At 39.5% G+C, this 19064-nt stretch overlaps 1 protein-coding gene across 2 annotated transcripts in view; it reads right to left on the bottom strand.

The window, feature by feature from the left end:
- Positions 1–16940, bottom strand: part of RPF2 (ribosome production factor 2 homolog) — a 38712-nt gene extending 21772 nt beyond the window's left edge. The window contains exons 1-6 of one of the 2 annotated variants that reach the window (XM_045865324.3): positions 16785–16940; positions 14763–14895; positions 11987–12024; positions 6551–6590; positions 2090–2171; positions 1173–1249 (exon numbers count right to left, since the gene is read on the bottom strand). In XM_045865324.3, the coding sequence (XP_045721280.1) occupies positions 1173–1249; positions 2090–2171; positions 6551–6590; positions 11987–12024; positions 14763–14895; positions 16785–16807 (393 nt within the window). In that variant the 5' untranslated portion in view covers positions 16808–16940. The remainder of the gene's footprint in view (positions 1–1172; positions 1250–2089; positions 2172–6550; positions 6591–11986; positions 12025–14762; positions 14896–16784) is intronic. The other variant, XM_064597997.1, reaches the window with a different exon arrangement.
- Positions 16941–19064: the final 2124 nt, after the last annotated feature.

Here is a 19064-nt window from a genome sequence, read left to right as displayed (position 1 = left end):
CCAGGAACTGAATTAGCACAGTTTTCTTGCCTTTCTAAGACTATTTACTACTTTCTATTTTATACCATTTAAACAAAGGAGACTCAAAGATGCAAGTCCTGAAGGAAAGGACTGAACTAGCATTTTGGTGGCCAGCAGCCTAAATATTGTAGGATCAGCTAAAGCATCCTAGGTTTAGAACAGAGTTCACTTTAGGGCGCCTGGGTGGCTTAGTCGTTAAGCATCTGCCTTCAGCTCAGGTCATGATCCCAGCGTCCCGGGATCAAGCCCCACATCGGGCTCCCTGCTCAGGGGGAAGCCTGCTTCGCCCTCTCCCACTCCCCCTGCTTGTGTTCCCTCTCTCGCTGTCTCTCTCTCTGTCAAATAAATAAATAAAATCTTAAAAAAAAAACAAAACAGGGTTCACTTTGAAAACTCTGGTATTGGGGCGCCTGGGTGGCTCAGTTGGTTAAATGTCTGCCTTTGGCTCAGATCATGATTACAGGGTCCTGGGATCAAGCCCCATGTTGGGCTCCCTGCTCAGCAGGGAGTCTGCTTTTCCCTCTGCCTCTCCCCTCACCCCCCACCACCGCTTGTACTCTCTCTCTCTCTCACTCACTCTCTCTCTCTCAAATAAATAAATACAATCTTTTTTTTTTTTAAAGATTTTATTTATTTATTTGACAGAGAGAGACACAGAGAGAGAGGGAACACAAGCAGGGGGAGTGGGAGAGGGAGAAGCAGGCTTCCCGTGGAGCAGGGAACCTGATGTGGGGCTTGATCCCAGAGTCCTGGGATCATGACCTGAGCTGAAGGTAGACGCTTAACCGACTGAGCCACCCAGGCGCCCCTAAATAAATAAAATCTTAAAAAGAAAAGAAAACTTTGGTATTTCTGAGGTTCCATAAAATAGGTGCTGTGACAATTCAGAGGGATGGGCCCAGACAAGAGTTAATAATCGCTCTGAAGTCTAACTGCCAGAAGATCCACATATGTGTTATATGCTGTAAATAAATACTTCTTTTTAAAGTAAAGATAAAATGAAATTTGCTTTTATCTCAGCACACTAGGATAAAAATAAAGTTCTTTCTTTCAAGGTACAAAACTGTAACAGTAGTCTTCACCACAAGATGTCACTATTGCCCAAGAGCAATATTACAAAATGCCTTGTATTTTTATGCTGAGTAGCTTACCTTAATATCTTTTAGAGAGACAAACTTCTCGATACCCAATTCAATCATATCCAGCACATGGTAGTCATACATACGACCTAGAAGGAACACATTTTCTTTTAAACATTTATTTTTCCCAAACAGCCACCTTATATGTACCCACTTAATCTGCATGTTCAAAATGTTAGTCTCTGCCTCTTTTTTCCCCTCACACCCCACCAAACACATCCCCTCTTTCTTAAACTTTCAACTCTATCTAGAATAGACTGTTACAATCTTGGCCTGAAAGAATCTTGGAAATTACTGAGCCAAACTCCCTGATTTTATGTAAGAGTAAATAAAGGCCCACAGAAGGAAAAGGGCTTGCCTACACCAGTGACCATGCCAGACCAAGTGCAAAACTTACCAGGGAGGGGTTCATTTATGTGGGTAGGTATGCTACTTTGTGTTTTTTTCTCTAACACAGATTTAAGGTACATATATTTTATATCAGGAAAGTAGCTGCAACTTTATTTAGGTAAAGTAATATTTACATGCCTATTGTTTACTTGCAATCTGGTAGATAAAAACTTTTATTCAAAAAGTCACAAGGAAAATTTTAAAAAACTAGCTTAGAGATTACTTGTTACTCCTGAATCCTCAACACATCAATTAATCTGAGTCACAAAACTGACTCTGTAAATAACAATATTAGAAAGTAAGTGATAGGGGCATGTGGGTGGCTCAGCTGGTTAAGAATCTGCTTTTGGCTTGGGTCATGATACCGGAGTCCCAGGATCGAGCCCCACATCAGGGTCCCTGCTCAGCAGGGAGTCTGCTTCTCCCTCTCCCTTTGCCCCTCCCCCTGCTCCTTCTCTCTCTCTCTCTCTCGCTCACTCACTCACTCAAACAAATAAATAAAATCTTAAAAAAAAAAAAAGAAAGTAAATAATATTTACCTATTACTAGATTATTTGGCCGCTTCTTATTATGGGAGCCAAACATAAATAAAGAACAATCTGACTTCTTTGAAAAGAATTCCTATAAAACCAAAAAAACTCTAATTAGTGCATTAATATAAGAACTTTAAGAATCACACCTCTGAACTTTAAAAAAAGTAATGAATACTTAATGAACTAGACAGGAATAAACAGAGGAAAGGGACTTTATTTCTAGCTTTTTACTTCAATTTTTCTGATTTGGGGTACCTAGGGATAAGAAATAAGTTTAAGACTAAAAATATGTTGAAAAGTTTAAGTTAATAAATAAAATGAGACTATTTATTCTCACCAATGCAGTTTTGAAACCGCACACTAGGTATTTCATTTGCTGAACAAATGCCTTTACTCATTAGACGTTACGGCTACCGTCAATGGTACATCTTACCATGCATTTAAAATACACATGAACAGGGGCACCTGGGTGGCTCAGTCGGTTAAGCCTGCAACTGTTGTTTTTTTAGGATTTATTTATTTATTTGAGAGAGAGAGCGCGAGAGCACAAGCAGGGGGCAGGGGCAGAAGGAGAGGGAGAAGCAGACTCCCTGCTAAGACCAAAGCCCAACGCGGGGCTCAATCCCAGGACCCCAAGATCATGACCTGAGCCAAAGGCAGCAGCTGCTTAACCAACTGAGCCACCCAGGAGGCCCTAAGCCTCCAACTCTTGATTTCAGCTCAGGTCATGATCTCGTGTCAAGCTCTGTGCTTAGCAGGGTGTGGGTATGGAGCCTACTTAAAAAAAAAAAAAAGTTTCTTAAGTGTCCAAATAAATTCCAAATAAATGAAAATGCTTTCTTAAAATGTTTTTCTTTTTACATTCTCTTACTATGACTAACACCCCGAAGCTATTCATGAACTACCTTTCACATACATATATAGTACTCATCTCTACTGTTCTTCTCCATAAAAAGTCCACTTTTTGTTAAAATTCTAGAGCAAGCATAGTCAAATTATCTGCAAAAGGCCAAATAGTAAATATTTTTAGGCCTTTTACATGCTTTTATAAAGAAACCCTTTAAAAATACAAAAACCATTCTTTATGGCTCTCACAGAAACAGGGATTTGACCCACAGGAGGTATATTTGCCAACTCTTGTTCTAAAGCACAGTTCCAAAATTGTAAGAAATGTGCTACTGAAAAAAAAAAAAGAAGTGCTACTGGAGGGATACATGGTCAGGAGAAGGAATTCAACCACATTTCCAACATGACCACTGTTTCCACAACTATTGTGAGCTTTAGTAGTCTGAGATTTTCTCCATCCAATGAAGTATCTCCTATCTCTGGAGGTGGGATATCAAAGAGAGGAAAGTCACAATTTCAAATGTAAGAAAAACTGTCATATCAAAACGAGATTGACAAAGAAGTACAGAGGGGCTCCTGGTGGCTCAGTCAGTTAAGCGTCTGCCTTCGGCTCAGGGTCCTGGGATGCGGCCCTGCATCAGGCTCTCTGCCCAGCAGGGAGTTCTCCCTCACCCTCTGCCACCCCCTCCCCTTGCTTGTGCTCTATCAAATGAATAAAATCTTAAAAAAAGAAAAAGAAGGGGTGCCTGGGTGGCTCAGTTGGTTAAGCCACTGCCTTCGGCTCAGGTCATGATCCTGGAGTCCCGGGATCGAGTCCCGCATCGGGCTCCCTGCTCAGCAGGGAGTTTGCTTCTCCCTCTGACCCTCCCCCTTCTCATGCTCTCTCTCTCTATCTCATTCTCTCTCTCAAATAAATAAATAAAATCTTTAAAAAAAAAAAGAAAAGAAAAAGAAGTACAGAATGCTACAGATTCTACATCACAACACTGCTACAAAGTGGTCACTCAACCAAAAGCATCATGGTGCCAAAACAAAGCAAGCCCTTGATAAGCAGTATATGAAAGAGAAAGAATTTTGGATTAGAGCCCTTATTTTCAATTTCACAATCTCTTCAACAATGACTGTGAAAAACCCAAGACTATAATGAAAGTAATTTTGTAAAAAACTGAATATTGGGATGCCTAGGTGGCTCAGTTGGTTGAGCATCTGCCTTTGGCTCAGGTCACGGTCCCAGGGTCCTGGGGTCGGGCTCTACATCAGGCTCCCTGCTCAATGGGGAACCTGCTTCTCCCTCAGCATATCTCCCCACCCCACTCCTCGTTGTCTCTCTCCCTCTCAAATAAAATCTTTTTTTAAAAATTTTTTAAAGGGGCATCTGCATGGCTCAGTTCGTTAAGTGTCTGCCTTCGGCTCAGGTCATGATTCCAGGGTCCTGGGATCAAGCCCCACATCAGGCTTCTTGCTCAGTGGGGAGTCTGCTTCTCCATCTGCCCCTCCCCCTGCTCATGCTCTCTCTCTTTCCCTCCCTCTCTCTCTCAAATAAATAAAATCTTTAAAAAAATATTTTTAAACCCTGAATATTGATTTTTCTTAATATCATTTTCAATGCAGTCAGTTGCTTCATTAGGAGAAAATGTTCATTTTTAGTCTTCTAATTAATTACTGAGATTCTATTCAAAAGTTCTTTCTTTTAAATTCGCTAACTAGGGGCGCCTGGATGGCTCAGTCAGTTAAACATCTGAGTCTTGATTTCAGCTCAGATCATGATCTTAGGGTCCTGGAATCGAGCCTCATGTCAGGATCTGCACACTCAGCGGGGAGTCTGCTTAAGGATTCTCTCCCTCTCCCTCTGCTCTTCCCCCTGCTCATGTGCACGCATGTGCATGTTCTCTTTCACTCTCTAAAATAAATAAATCTTGGGGCGCCTGAGTGGCTCAGTCGGTTAGGCGTCTGCCTTCGGCTCAGGTCGTGATCCCAGGGTCCTGGGATCGAGCCCCGCATCGGGCTCCCTGCTCTGTGGGAAGCCTGCTTCTCCCTCTCCCACTTCCCCGCTTGTGTTCCCTCTCTCTCTGTGTCTCTCTGTCGAATGAATAAATAAAATCTCTTAAAAAATAAATAAATAAATAAATAAATAAATCTTTAAAAAATAAATAAATTCACTAACTAAAAGGAAAAACAAGTAATGGTGTTCCCCTCAAGAGAACATGATCCCATTCTGATTTTTTTTTCAGTATCTTTTAATCTTTTTTTTTTTTTTTTAAGTAAGCTCTATGCCCCATGTGAGGCTTAAACTCACAACCCAGAGATCAAGAGTCACACACTCTACTGACTGAGCCAGCCAGGCGTCCCCCATTCTGACTTTTTTTAAGTCAATTTAGTTTAAACCACTTATTCTTTTAAGGTTTTCTTTAGAAAGAAAGCAGTATCATCACATACCCAAAGTCCATTCATCATTCACCATTTATTATATACCATCCTTTAGCTTCTGATTTTATTCACTAGTCTTTTTCATTTAGTTTGGTTGCCAATACACTCAAATAGGAATTTGATTAGTAAAGCAACTGACAATTGTTAGCAATAATTCACGTAGCATTCCTTGTTCTAAAAATATCCAAAGAAATAAGTCAAATTTTTAAAAATCAAACTTGCTTTATAAAAATAGACCTGTAACAAGCTTCCTTTTGATAATTATTAATTATGCACATAAAATATAATTCAACTTTTAAAAATTCTGTCGATAGGGCGCCTGGGTGGCTCAGATGGTTAAGCGTCTGCCTTTGGCTCAGGTCATGATCTCAGGGTCCTGGGATCGAGTCCCGCATCAGGTTCCCTGCTCAGTGCAGAGCCTGCTTCTCCCTCTCCCTCTGCCACTCCCTCTGCTTATGCTCTTCTGTCTATCTCTCTGTCAAATAAATAAATAAAATCTTTTAAAAAAATAAAAAATAAAAATTCTGTCGATATACTTACAAGCAGTGAATAATACTGGCAAAGTAAAATATAAGATCTATAGTCATATTTTTGAAAGTATGAAAGTCTTATTTCAAAATAATAAATAAATGTCTATTTCCCCTCCAATTTACATTAAAATTCCCTCATATAGGATGATTTCTAATTCAGAAACATCACAAATTAGGAATACTAAAGGAGCAGTGATTAGTCTGAATAATCATTTACATGCTCTCTTAAATCAGAAAGAGGCTTGGGGTGCCTGGTTGACAAAGTCAGTTAAGCGACCGACTCTTAGTTTCAGCTCAGGTAGTGATCTCAGGGTCCTAGGATCAAGCCCCATGTTGGGCTCCACACACAGCACGGAGTCTGCTTGAGATTCTCTCCCCTCTTCCTTTGCCCCTCCCCTCACCACATGCATGCTCTCTCTCTCTAAAATAAATAAACTTTGAAAAAAAAAAAGATTCAGGGTGCCTGGGTGGTTCCATCGCTTAGTGTCTGCCTTCAGCTCAGGTTGTGGTCCTAGGGTCCTGGGATCAAGCCCCACGTAGGGCTCCCTGCTCAGCGGGAAGTCTGCTTCTCCCTTTCCCTCTGCTGCTCCCCCTGCTTGTGCTCTCTCGCTCTCTGTCAAATAAATAAATAAAATCTTAAAAAAAAAAAAATTCTTGTACTCACCAACGATGTCTGATCCTCAAATGGTCTTGTAATGTTTTTCCTAAGAATATTTTAACAGGTGACCTTAATTTTAATAACCTTAATAGCAATTCACCCATAACAATTAAGTAATATATTAAATAAAGATAATTTTATATTCAGATGATCAAAAATAAAGCTGGAGGGATATTCATTCATTCAAATATGTATTTAGTGCCTGTTACGTACCAGGCACTGTTGTAAGAGCTAAGGATCCTGGAAAACAAATCAGACCCTCGCTTTCATGGAGCCTACATTCTAGTGAAAAAATAAAAATTTTAAAAGTAACTGTAGTGACAAAAATAAAATAGGGTATTCTGTTAGTATGAAGAGTAGAAAATGACTATTTGAGCTGAGATCTGAGAGATAAGCAATAAGCCATTGAAAAGTTTTGAAGCTAAGAGTATTCTAGGAAGAAGGAACAGAATAAGCAAAGATCTGAGATGGAAACAAGCTTAGACTATTCAAGAAATGGAAAGAAGGCAAGTGTCACTGAAGCTTAGTGTGCAAAGGGAAAATGGTGGGGCATAAGGCCAAAGATGAAGACATGGCCCAGATTATGTAGGGCCTTGTTGATCAAGATAAGGAATGTAGATATTAATAAAGTAACAGGAAGCATTGAAGAGTTTCAGGCAGGAGTGATAAGATCAGACTAAAATTTTCTTTTTATTTATTTATTTTTAAAGATTTTATTCATTTATTTGAGAGAGAGAGAGCACAAGCAGGGGGCGGGGCAAGGGAGAAGCAGACTCCCCATTGAGCAAGGAGCCCAATGTGGGGCTCGATCCCAGGACCCTGGGATCATGAGCTGAGCCGAAGGCAGCTGTTTCACAAACTAAGCCAACCAGGTGCCCCTAAAATTTTTTTCTTTTATTTTTTTATATAAATATTTTTAAGATTTTATTTATTTATTTGACTGAGAGAGAGAGAGAGAGCACAAGCAGGGAGAGCGGCAGGCAGAGGGAGAGGGAGAAGCAGACTCCCCACTGAGGAGGGAGCCCGATGTAGGGCTTGATCCCAGGACCCTGAGATCATGACCTGAGCCGAAGGCAGACGCTTAACCGACTGAGCCACCCAGGCGCCCCTAAAATTTTCTTTTTAAAGGACTGTCTGTCTACTATGTGAGAATGCAATGTAGTATGGCAAGAATGAAAAGAGTTAGTAAGAAGCTATTGCAGTAATCCAGAAGGGAAAGAAAAAAATGGTGCATTGGACTAGGAAAATTAGTAGTAGAGCTGGAGAAGGAGTGGGTAAAACATGTTATCTTTCATGTAAAAGGGAAAGAAATACAAATAAATATTTTTCTTTGCCTAAATATGCATCGAGGGGCACCTGGGTGGCTCAGTCGTTAAGCGTCTGCCTTCGGCTCAGGTCATGATCCCAGGGTCCTGGGATTGAGCCCCGTGTCGGGCTCCCTGCTCAGCGGGAAGCCTGCTTCTCCCTCTCCCACTCCCCCTGCTTGTGTTCCCTCTCTCGCTGTGTCTCTCTGTCAAATAAATAAATAAAATCTTAAAAAAAAAAAAATGCATTGACAAATTCTGGTAAAATATGTAAGAAACTAATGAGAGGTGGTTGTTCTGGGAAGAGTGTTTATATTTTCACTTATAATTTCTGATTTCTAATTATGTAAATGAAGTTTCTATAAAATAGTTCATAATTTTTATGAAGCAAAATCTATATACAACATGATCTCAATTTTGCTTAAAGAATAAAATAGGGACTCCTGGGTGGCTCAGTTGGTTGAACAGCCAACTCTTGATTTCAGCTCAGGTCATAATCTCAGGGTCCTGGGATTAATCCCCACCTTGGGCTCTGTAATTACTGGGGAGTCTGCTTGAGGATTCTCTCTCTCTCCCCCTCCCCCCTGTTCACACATGTGCTCTCTCCGTAAAATAAATAAATCTTTAAAAAAAGAATAAATGTACAGATATGAAAATGTCTGTTCAGATATGAAAATGGGTGAAGGGGAGTGGGAGATACAGGCTTCCAGTTATGGAATCAATAAGTCATGGGAATAAAAGATACAGTATAAAGAATATAGTCAATATCATAATAGTGACAGATGATAACTACACTTTTAGTGAGCATAGCATAATGTATAGACTTAACAAATCACTATGTTTTACACTTGAAACTAATGTAACATTGTGTGTCAACTATACTCAAAAAAAGAAAGAAAGAAAATATACAGGGAAAAAATATGTCAGAATGTACATAGTGCTATGAGTGATTACTTATTCCATTATCCCGATTATCTAAGAGAAATATGTATTACTTTTATAATCAGTAAAAAGAGTATTATTTTTAACAATGCGCAAGGCAAACAAACCAAGAAAAATTATTGCAGCATTTATGATTAACAGCTAGCTATAATTCACAATAAGCTAATATGACCTGTTGGAAACACAGAAAATGCAAATTAAACAAAGTATGTTTTTCACTTCTTAGCTTAAAAATATAAACCAAAAGTAGGTAATGGCCCATAGAACTTATATATTACACTCTGTCAAAAGGACAATCTTTTCAAAAAGCAATATAATTAATTTGCCCTATTGGGTATGAAGCTGTACCCAGTAATCTCATGTCTAGGAATTTCACGTAGGAACTAATTCAAAAGAATAACTCATTTGTGTAAAAATGGCCATTTTAGCATTATTTATAAGAATGGCAAAACAGAAAAACCTAAATTCCCCCAAATTAAGTTACAAGTAAATTTTAGTATAACCATTTAATAGGCATTATACTGGCAATGAAAATAATACCTAAAGGATCACCTATCAATAGAAAAGTGTTTACAATATAAATGAAAAAGGCTTGATATAAAATTTAATGTATGGCAACAACACAGATAATTTTTAGACATTTTGTTAATGCAAGAAAATAGACTCCAAAGGCTATCTGTTGTATGATGCCATTTATGTGACATTCGGGAAAAGGAAAAACTATAAGGATGGAAAACAGTTCGATGGCTAAAGGGGTGGGGGAGGGATGGCCTACAAGAGCGCACTGCACAAAGACATTTTCAGGATGATGGAACTGTTTCTGTATCATGAACTGTAGTGGCAGACACAGTTCAATGCATTTTTCAAAACCCATAAAACTGTACACCACAAAGAGTAAATTTTACATACATAAATTAAAACCACCACCAGGATGTGGAGAAAAACCCAAAACAGAATACAAACTGTAATAAATGACCCCAATTGTAGTTTAAAGGAATAACACAATCACATTAAAGAGGCAGAAAAAACCTATGTTCCATTGGGAAACAGTATTTGAACTGGATACTCTAAAGCTAAAGACACAAAGAACTATATACACATTCTACACGCTAGTTAGTTTGTTGCTTATAGGGTTGGAAATTCTGACACTATGTATGTACTAGAATTATACAAATAAATAAATATGTATATTATCAATAATGAAAGCCAGGTTTCTTACTGTCAGAAGAAAAAAGTTACACGGAAAGAAGAAAGGCTGGAATGAAGTCTGTGGCATTGGGCTGGAATTGGAAGTATTAGTATGAACGCATGATTTTTTAGGAAGTATCGATATGAACTCAGTCTTTAAAATACATAAATATAAATTTAGATATGCATGTATGCACAGGTTAATATGCATAACACATATTTTCAAGCTCTGTCTGCTGAGGGGATCTAGAGACAATGACACTCCAGAGCAACAGAGCATACTTAGTGCCCAGATCTTTGTTTCTAAATTACCAGTCTCCAATATATGGAAACAAGGCTCCCCAGAGAAGGGGCTGATTGCAGGGCTGTTGCAAGGAAAAATAAAAGATGAGTGTCGAGCATCTTGTGGCACCAGAAAGGAAGTACTCAAATACAAGGAGCATGCTGGAAAAGCATAGGCGCCGACCTGAAAAAGATCCCAAAGGCCAAAGGTAGAATTGGAGCAACAAAATAATGACAGCATTGGATTATAACTCCAAAGAATATAATAAACATCCGTAAGTCCACACTAATATAAATGAGTAATTCAACAGAGGAGAAGGGAGAGATTTTCCTTACAAAATTCCAATTAATAAATGTAGAAGGAATGAGGGAGATAGAAAACCACCATTAGAACAACACCAGAGTAAGGCGCCTGGGTGGCTCAGTTGGTTAAGCCACTGCCTTCGGCTCAGGTCATGATCCTGGAGTCCCGGGATCGAGTCCCGCATTGGGCTCCCTGCTCGGCAGGGAGTCTGCTTCTCCCTCTGACCCTCCTCCCTCTCATGCTCTCTGTCTCTCATTCTCTCTGTCTCAAATAAATAAATAAAATCTTAAAAAAAAGAAGAAGAAGAAGAACACCAGAGTAATCACCTCTGTAGACAAGATCCACTGATGGATGCTAAAATGAGTAAGAAAAAGTGTGAGGAGAAAGAGAATTATTTGCATAGTTTTTGCAGAGTCTCAAAGTATTTCCTCCAAACATTTATTAATTACAAAGGGAAAAATAGTAAATTTATAGTGGAGAAACCAAGCAGACTCACTTTAACTGAGGTTAATGCTACCAGCGTAACACATCCTGTACTCCCTGGTATGATTTACGGAGAAAAGCACATCACTTTAGTGGTACTCTTGCCAAAAATGCATAAGGCTCAGTCTGTTCATGAGAAACTTAAGACAAATCCAAACTGACGGACATTTTACAAAATAATTACCAAGTACTCATCGAAAGTGTCAAAGTCATCAAAAAAGGAAAGACTGGGGAACTGTCACAAATGGGAGAGTAAGGAGACATGACAACTAAATGCAATGTAGGATCCTGGAAGAGAAAAAGGCTATTACTGGAAAAACTGGTACAACCAAATCAAGTCTACAGTTTAGTTAACATTATTGTACCAATGTTAATTTCTTACTTCTGATAACTATACTATGGTTATGTAAGATGCAACATTAAGAGAAGCTGGGTGAAGGTTATGAGAAATCTACTAATTGCTGCAACTTTTCTGTATGTCTGTAATTATTTCAAAATAATATATATATGCTAAGATTACAACTATGTAAGTATTCAATACAAATGAAAACACAAACTGGAAAGAAATAAATTTTAAAAATACTAATAGCTGGGCGCCTGGGTGGTTCAGTTGGTTAAGCGACTGCCTTCGGCTCAGGTCATGATCCTGGAGTCCCTGGATCGAGTCCTGCATCGGGCTCCCTGCTTGGCAGGGAGCCTGCTTCTCCCTCTGACCTTCCCCCCTCTCATGTGCTCTCTCTCTCTCTCTCATTCTCTCTGTCTCAAATAAATAAATAAAATCTTTAAAAAAATAAAAAATAAATAAAAATACTAATAGCTATATGTAAGGAACCATCATGTTTTTTAAACAAAATACTTTTCTAAATCTCCCATAAAGTAACTGTTTGCTACTTTTATAATAGAACAATATAAGTTAAACTAAAATAAATCATTACTTACTTTTTATACAGAACTCCATACGGTTTTTTCAGTGCATACTGTAAAACAAAATTTATAGCTTTCAAAACAAATTACATTCTGAAAAGCAGAAGCAAAAATTATATTGCATTGTATCAGTCATTATACAAGATTACCTGGTCCCTGAATCCTATTCTGATGTCTTCTGCTTGGCTCCCTTTTAATCACTTATATAAACCTGCAACATAAGCTTAATAACTTAACTTAAACTGCACTTCCTTAATCTAAAGTTTCTATGCCCTTTCAAAAATCTGTCCAACTTAAATGATTCCTTTCATTTCTTTAAATTCTACCTATCCCACTCTTTCCAGACAAACTATTTATTTGAGAGTAGAAAGAAGAGCAGAAGAGAACAAAAAAATAAATCCTATCAGAAAAGGCTGTCAGAGTTGAAATAATGTTGTCTGGAGATAAGAGAACGGAGAAAGTGTCCCGGTGATGGCAATCAGAATACACTACTCAGGAGTTTAAACACAGCCCTTTAAAAAATTCCTGTCATTCAACCCTCTTTTCATTTTTTTCTTACTTCTTACTCATTCACTAATAATCACTTATTACCTGTATGGTCAGTTCTGCTCTACCACAAGGAATAACAAAGACCTAAGGCATTCCCTTGCATTAGGAAAAGGGGTAAATGAGGGAAACAATGAAACAAAAAATGATCATTCATCAACAATCAGAGCTAATGAACAAAGGAAATTTAGTAGTAAAACCTATCTTTTTAAGTACTAAACTTTTTTTTTCTTTTTTAAAGTTTATTTGTTTTAGTAATCTCAACAGCCAACGTGGGACTCAAACTTTCAACCCCAAAATCAGGAGTCACATGCTCTTCCGACAGAGCCAGCCAGGAACCCCTTCAATACTAAAAATTTTAATAATTCTTGACCAAATGTTTCCCTGCCTTGGTGTAATGCACATTACCACAGTGACAACTCAAGAATCATAAATATGAATGCTAACTACCACAGTAATGTGTAATAGTGTGCTATTCTTAGAGCTTACTTAAATACAGGGCCAGTATCCTACCAATACAATGACACTGAGACAGAAAGATGAACATGTATTAGACATTCAGATATCTGAACTATTGTGTTTAACAAGCATAGAGAGTTTAGTCAAGTTTAAAAGTCTATTCAATTACTTAGTTGATTTAAGTCAAAGAACCTATCTGTTGTATTCAAGGCCTAAATATTCAACCACCAACTAGGTATCTCCATAGACTATGCTTTCTAATCACTGATTAAACATTTACTGAGCATCTACCATGTACCACACACTGGGCTAAACAGCAGGCTACAGAGGTAGAAAAAAACATAGTTTTTATCTTCATCACTTACATTACAGGTCCTGAACTGAACATACCACTTCTCTCTCCAAACCTGCTCCACCTGGTATATTCTCTAATTGGCATTATCACTCATCAAGAACCCAACCCAGACACTTCCACCCTCAACATCTAGTCTCTCTGATCATCTCTCATTTTCACTTGCAATGCCACACTCCAGATACTATTACCTGCCTGACAGCAATGGCTGAATTAGTTTCCCACATTTGCTCTCAATTTTCTCTGGTCAAACCGATTAAAGGAGCTGATCATATCTGTCACCAACCATCTTTCAATGGTTCCTTAGAGCTTTCAGAACAAAGCTCAAACTCCATGTTATCTGATCCCTGTCTGTTCTTCTAGCTCCATAGAGCCCATTTTCCCTTTAGCCATCCCCAATTACTTGCAGTTCCCCAAATGCATCATGCTCCTTCACATTCCCTTCTTTGTTGTTGTTGTTTGTTTGTTTGTTTTTTGCACAAGTATTTTCCTCAGCCTTGGAAGACTTTCTCCTCCTCTTCCTCTCCTCCTAATTGCTCTAACTCCTCCTTCAAAACGAAGTTAAGTATCTTCTCTGGGAAGCCCACTCTGTGTGTGGCTACCCTTATGGGATTTTAACTCTGCCTCCCATCCTACCCTGTACATGCCTCCAGCAGAGCACTTAATTCACAGTGCTATAATTTCTGACTTGCCGGTCTCCCTCATTAAGCTCACTGAAGGGATAAATGTGTCTTATGTAACTATTAATCCTCAGCACCTAGCACAGTACTTGGTATTGCTGAAGGAATAGACAGTAATATGCAGTTATTTCACTTTACAAACTAGATATGTTCTTTAAATGCGAGTAAACCAAATTCTAGTAATTGAAACCAGTTGAAATTTACTAAGGGAACTACAGTAGTTGCTTCAAGGAAAACCAGTGGTTAGTGTCTTGCCAAGGCAAATAACCTCCAACTTGAGCCTTTCTCTAAGACTAGCAGTTCTTAAGGCAAGGCAAGTTTATCCATGTAGTTCTCCAGCAGCCTAAACTAGTATGCTGAAAGTTTCCTAAAATAATTTCAATAACATCTGAAAAATTAGAGTGCAGGGACGCCTGTCTGGCTCAGTAGGTAGAGTGTGCAACTTGTGATCTCAGGGTTGTAAGTTCGAGCCCCATGGTGGGTGCAGAGATTACTTAAAAATCTTTTTAAAAAATTTAAAAATAGGGGTGCCTGGGTGGCTCAGTCGTTGAGCATCTGCGTTTGGCTCAGGTCATGGTCCCAGGGTCCTGGGATTGAGCCCAGCATTGGGCTCCCTGCTCGGCGGGGAGCCTGCTTCTCCCTCTGCCTGCTGTTCTCCCTGCTTGTGTTCCCTCTTTCGCTGTCTCTTTCTCTGTCAAATAAATAAAATCTTTAAAAAAAAAAAATTAAAAACTACGTGTATATATATACATACCACATCTTTAAGTACTTGTGTCACCATTGAATTTGCATTTCCCCCTTTAATCAGCATAGCATTTTTAATATTTTCACTGAGTTTCGGTTCTCTCTTCTCAAGGAATCTCTTGGTTCTTTTCGTTTTGGGCTTTCTGTTCATAAAACCACAATTCAATTAACACAATTAAAACGTTTTCCTCAGAGTACAAAACTAAACTTGACTAACGTGCAAAGTCTTAAAAACCAACAGATATTACATAACATTTATCAGTTAGGATTCTACCACTAAACAAAATCTCACTTTTTAGGGAGATAATATATATCCCCAACATTCTTTTATTACTGCTTTTCCCCGAAACCTTTATTTAAAAAAAAAAAAAAAGACTCAATGCTTATACTGTTGCTATTTTTACTCCATTATTTTTTCTTCAGTCTAAATAAAGCAAATAGTACTTACCCTAACACAAAGAATTGCACACCAACTAGTGACCAATCTGTGGGCAGTTACTAAACACAGAGAGGCTACTAAATGCCTCTCTTTCATCCAGGTTTAAGACCACAATGCCTAGTAGGAAGTATACACTATCCCACTCCAACATCACAGCTGAGAAAGTCAAATATTATTGCTACCAATGGGGGATAATAATGACTGACAACTTTATAGAGTCACTCTATTAGGTTTATCTTCACCCAGATCCCACAACACAGGTAAAATTATTATCTTCATTTTACAGATGAGGCAACTGAGGCTAGGGAGGTAATGTGGCCAAGGTCACACATCTTACAAGTAGGCCAATCTTCAAAATGAGCTAGATTAAAAAACTCATCTAGACCAATCACTCTGCAAAATATGAAGGGAAATGATGTGACAGCAGGAGTAGAATGTTTTTATACATTTCTGTTCAGAAAAAGGGCTTCACTTCTGCTTCCACTATATCTTGCTTTTCCAACAGTTCTCTGCCATCTACTGAAAGAATTCCTCCTCTCTTAAGTAACTATGACCCTCCATCCTCCTTTCAGTCCTATGGACACTTTGGGCAGGAAAAGAGAAACAGAATATACACACACTCAATTTATCACGCAGAGTTTAAAAATTCTCCTCCAGATAAAATGTTAAGCAATATAAAGTTTCCAATCATTTGCTGTTTGATAAAGATACGTGTTTGTTAAATCAAGAATATTTAGTATGTCTAAACTAAAAAAATAAAAGTGCTCTATACTCTATATTCCATGTGGTTTGTTACTTCTCACTACCCAGCAAATAATGCAAATAACGTCTTATATATTTTATCAGCTGTTTGTCCCCCAATCAGATCGCAGTCTTAACTCATCTTCGCCATCCCCATACCTGGAGGAATATATAGAAGATGCGCAAAAATCTCTGAATTAATGACTAAAAGAAGAACTTGTTTTGGTTGGATGTTAACCAGGCAAATCTCAAGAAATAACAGCAGGACTATTTAGGAGATCAATAAATATTTTCTGAACGCATTTAAAACAAACATCAACTCGAGAAAGAAAAAGCTAATCAACATATCTACGTGCTGTAGCAAAAAGGCTTTACATACATTCTCGCCAATAATCCTCACAGTTCTACTAAGTACGATTATTACGAACGCTATTTTACAAAGTAAACCGAGGTTTAGGGGGATTTTATGGCCCAAAGTCACAAAGCTTTGAGAACGCGCCCGGACTGTCACCTACAGCTGTCAAATTCCGAGGCCTTGTGCTGGTGACCACTCATTCCCTCACACTTCTTGGGAAGCCCAGGACGTTTCTAACTGGCCGAGATAAAAGCGGCCATCTCCGTGCTACCGCCTGGCAGCTCCCACTAGTGGGCTTCCTGGCTCTCCATCTCCCGGCGGGCGGCGCCAACAGAGGGAGACCCAAGCTACTGGATAGATCGGCCCACCGCAGGCCCAACTGACAAAGAGCGGGAGGAACGAGGGGCAGCCAGGCGGAGCAGAGACTTTTTCACTCCTTCCCACCACAGGAGTCCCACTCTCTAACGTCCCCCAAAGAAGGGACCCAGCGCACTTACATGACTCGATCCAAAGCGTCCATGGCTACCGCAACGCGAATCCCGGGAACGCACGTGCACGGCGCGCTTCCGCGCCAGTGTTCCGGAACAGGCGGAACCGGAACTTGGGCGTGACGTCACTTCCTGGGACCGCCAGGTCGTGGACGCTTAGGGCAGTGCTGCGTTCCCTTGGTTACAGATTGTCTTTTAGCGGGAAATTAACACGCTAGGTAACACCGCCTGTAGCCGCTTGATGTACACGCCTGTGTGTATACCCGCAATAAGATATTCAGGGACTAGATGTTATTCTTCTGGGAATCTCCCAGAATGCTAAAAAGGTTGATGACATGGTAGGTATTCACGTAGTGGTTAAAAATATCAATGTGAAATGTGCACTATTGACTGAACTGTAAGATCAGTGAGGCAAAATTTAAAACTACCACAGTGCCTGGCTCATAAAAGGTGTGCAGAAAATAACACTGCTGGGGCGCCTGGGTGGCTCAGTCGTTGGGCGTCTGCCTTTGGCTCAGGTCATGGTCCCGGGGTCCTGGGATCGAGCCCCGCATTGGGCTCCCTGCTCGGCGGGAGGCCTGCTTCTCCCTCTCCCACTCCCCCTGCTTGTGTTCCCTCTCTCGCTGTGTCTCTCTGCCAAATAAATAAATAAAATCTTAAAAAAAAAGAAAAGGACGTGGGAAATAATGTCTGGCAGAGGTAACAGCAGAGATTAAAAAAAAAAGAACACTGCTGATCCTTATTTTTCCCCCAATTTTTAAATTGCCATATACTTCATATACCATAAATTTTACCCATGTATGGGCGCCTGGGTGGCTCAGTCGTTAGGCGTCTGCCTTCCGCTCGGGTCCTGATCCCGGGGTCCTGGGATCGAGCCCCGCATCGGGCTCCCTGCTCGGCGGGAAGCCTGCTTCTCCCTCTCCCACTCCCCCTGCCTGTGTTCCCTCTCTCGCTGTGTCTCTCTCTGTCAAATAAATAAAATCTTTAAAAAAAAAATTTTTTTTTACCCCTGTAAAGTGTACATGTCAGTGGTTTTTAGTATATTCGCAAAGGTAAAACTATCACCACTATCTAATTTCAGAACATCTTTATCACCCCAAAAGGAAACACCCACCCTCTCAACCCAGTAGCCATCACTACTCATTTTCCTCTCTTGCCGATCCCTGTCAACCGCTGATCTACGTCACTATAGATAGGTCTATTATGAACATAACATGTAAATGGAATCATACAGTATGTGCCCTTTCGTGTCTGGCTTCTTTCACTATGTTCATACATGTTCGCGTTTAAGGTTCAAATGTATAGCATGTATCAGTACTTCATCAGTACATTCATTTCTTTTTTAGGACTGAATAATATTCCATTCTATGGATATGCCACATTTTTTATTCCTTCAAAAATTTATGGACATTTGGTTTTTTTCCACTTTTTACTATTATGAATTAGGCTTGTTTGAATCTTCACGTACAAGTTTTTTTGTAGAAGTTTCAATTCTCTAGGAGTAGAATTGCTGGATCATATGGTAACTCTATGTTTGACATTTTGAAGAACTGCCAAACTAGTTTCTGCCTGCACCATTTTACCTTCCCACTAGCAATGAAAGAGGGTTTGGCACCAGTATTTCTATTCTATTTCTGTTTTCTATTACCATAAATTTACTGGTGTAAATAACACCAAGTTATGTTAGGGTTCTAGAAGTTGAAAGTCTGAAATTAGTTTTGCAGTTCTAAAGTTATGATGTCACGGGGGCCCCTGTGTGGCTCAGTCAGTCAAGTGTCTGTCTTCTGCTCAGGTCATAATCTCAGGGTCTTGGGATCGAGTCCCGCATCCAGCTCCTTGCTCAGCGGGGAGCCTGCTTCTCCCTCTTCCTCTGCCTGCCGCTCCCCCTGCTTGTGTTCTCTCTCTCTCTGTCAAATAAATAAATAAAATATTTTTTAAAATCTTTTTAAGAAAAAAGATTTAATTTTAAGTAATCTCTGCACCCATCGTGGGACTCAAACTCACAACCATGAGATCAAGAGTCATATGACCTACCTACTGAGCCAGCCTGGAGCCCCTAAACTTCTTTATAAACTTTTTAGGGGGCGCCTGAGTGGCTTAGTTGGCTAAGCATCCAACTCTTGATTTTGGCTCAGGTCATGATTTCAGGGTGGTGAGATTGAGCCCCAAGTCAGGCTCTACAAAGGGTATGAAACCTGCTTAAGATTCTCTCTCTCTGCTCCCCCTCCCTTGATCTCTCTCATAAATAAACGAATACATACATACATACACTTTTTAGTGGTTGCCCTA

Source organism: Mirounga angustirostris, unplaced genomic scaffold (assembly GCF_029215605.1).
Source record: "Mirounga angustirostris isolate CCGP_5_RB_7025 unplaced genomic scaffold, mMirAng1.0.hap1 SCAF_8, whole genome shotgun sequence".
Taxonomy (NCBI): Eukaryota; Metazoa; Chordata; class Mammalia; order Carnivora; family Phocidae; genus Mirounga; species Mirounga angustirostris.
Note: the sequence above shows the minus strand (reverse complement) of the source record. Positions and strands in the feature narration are given on the sequence as shown.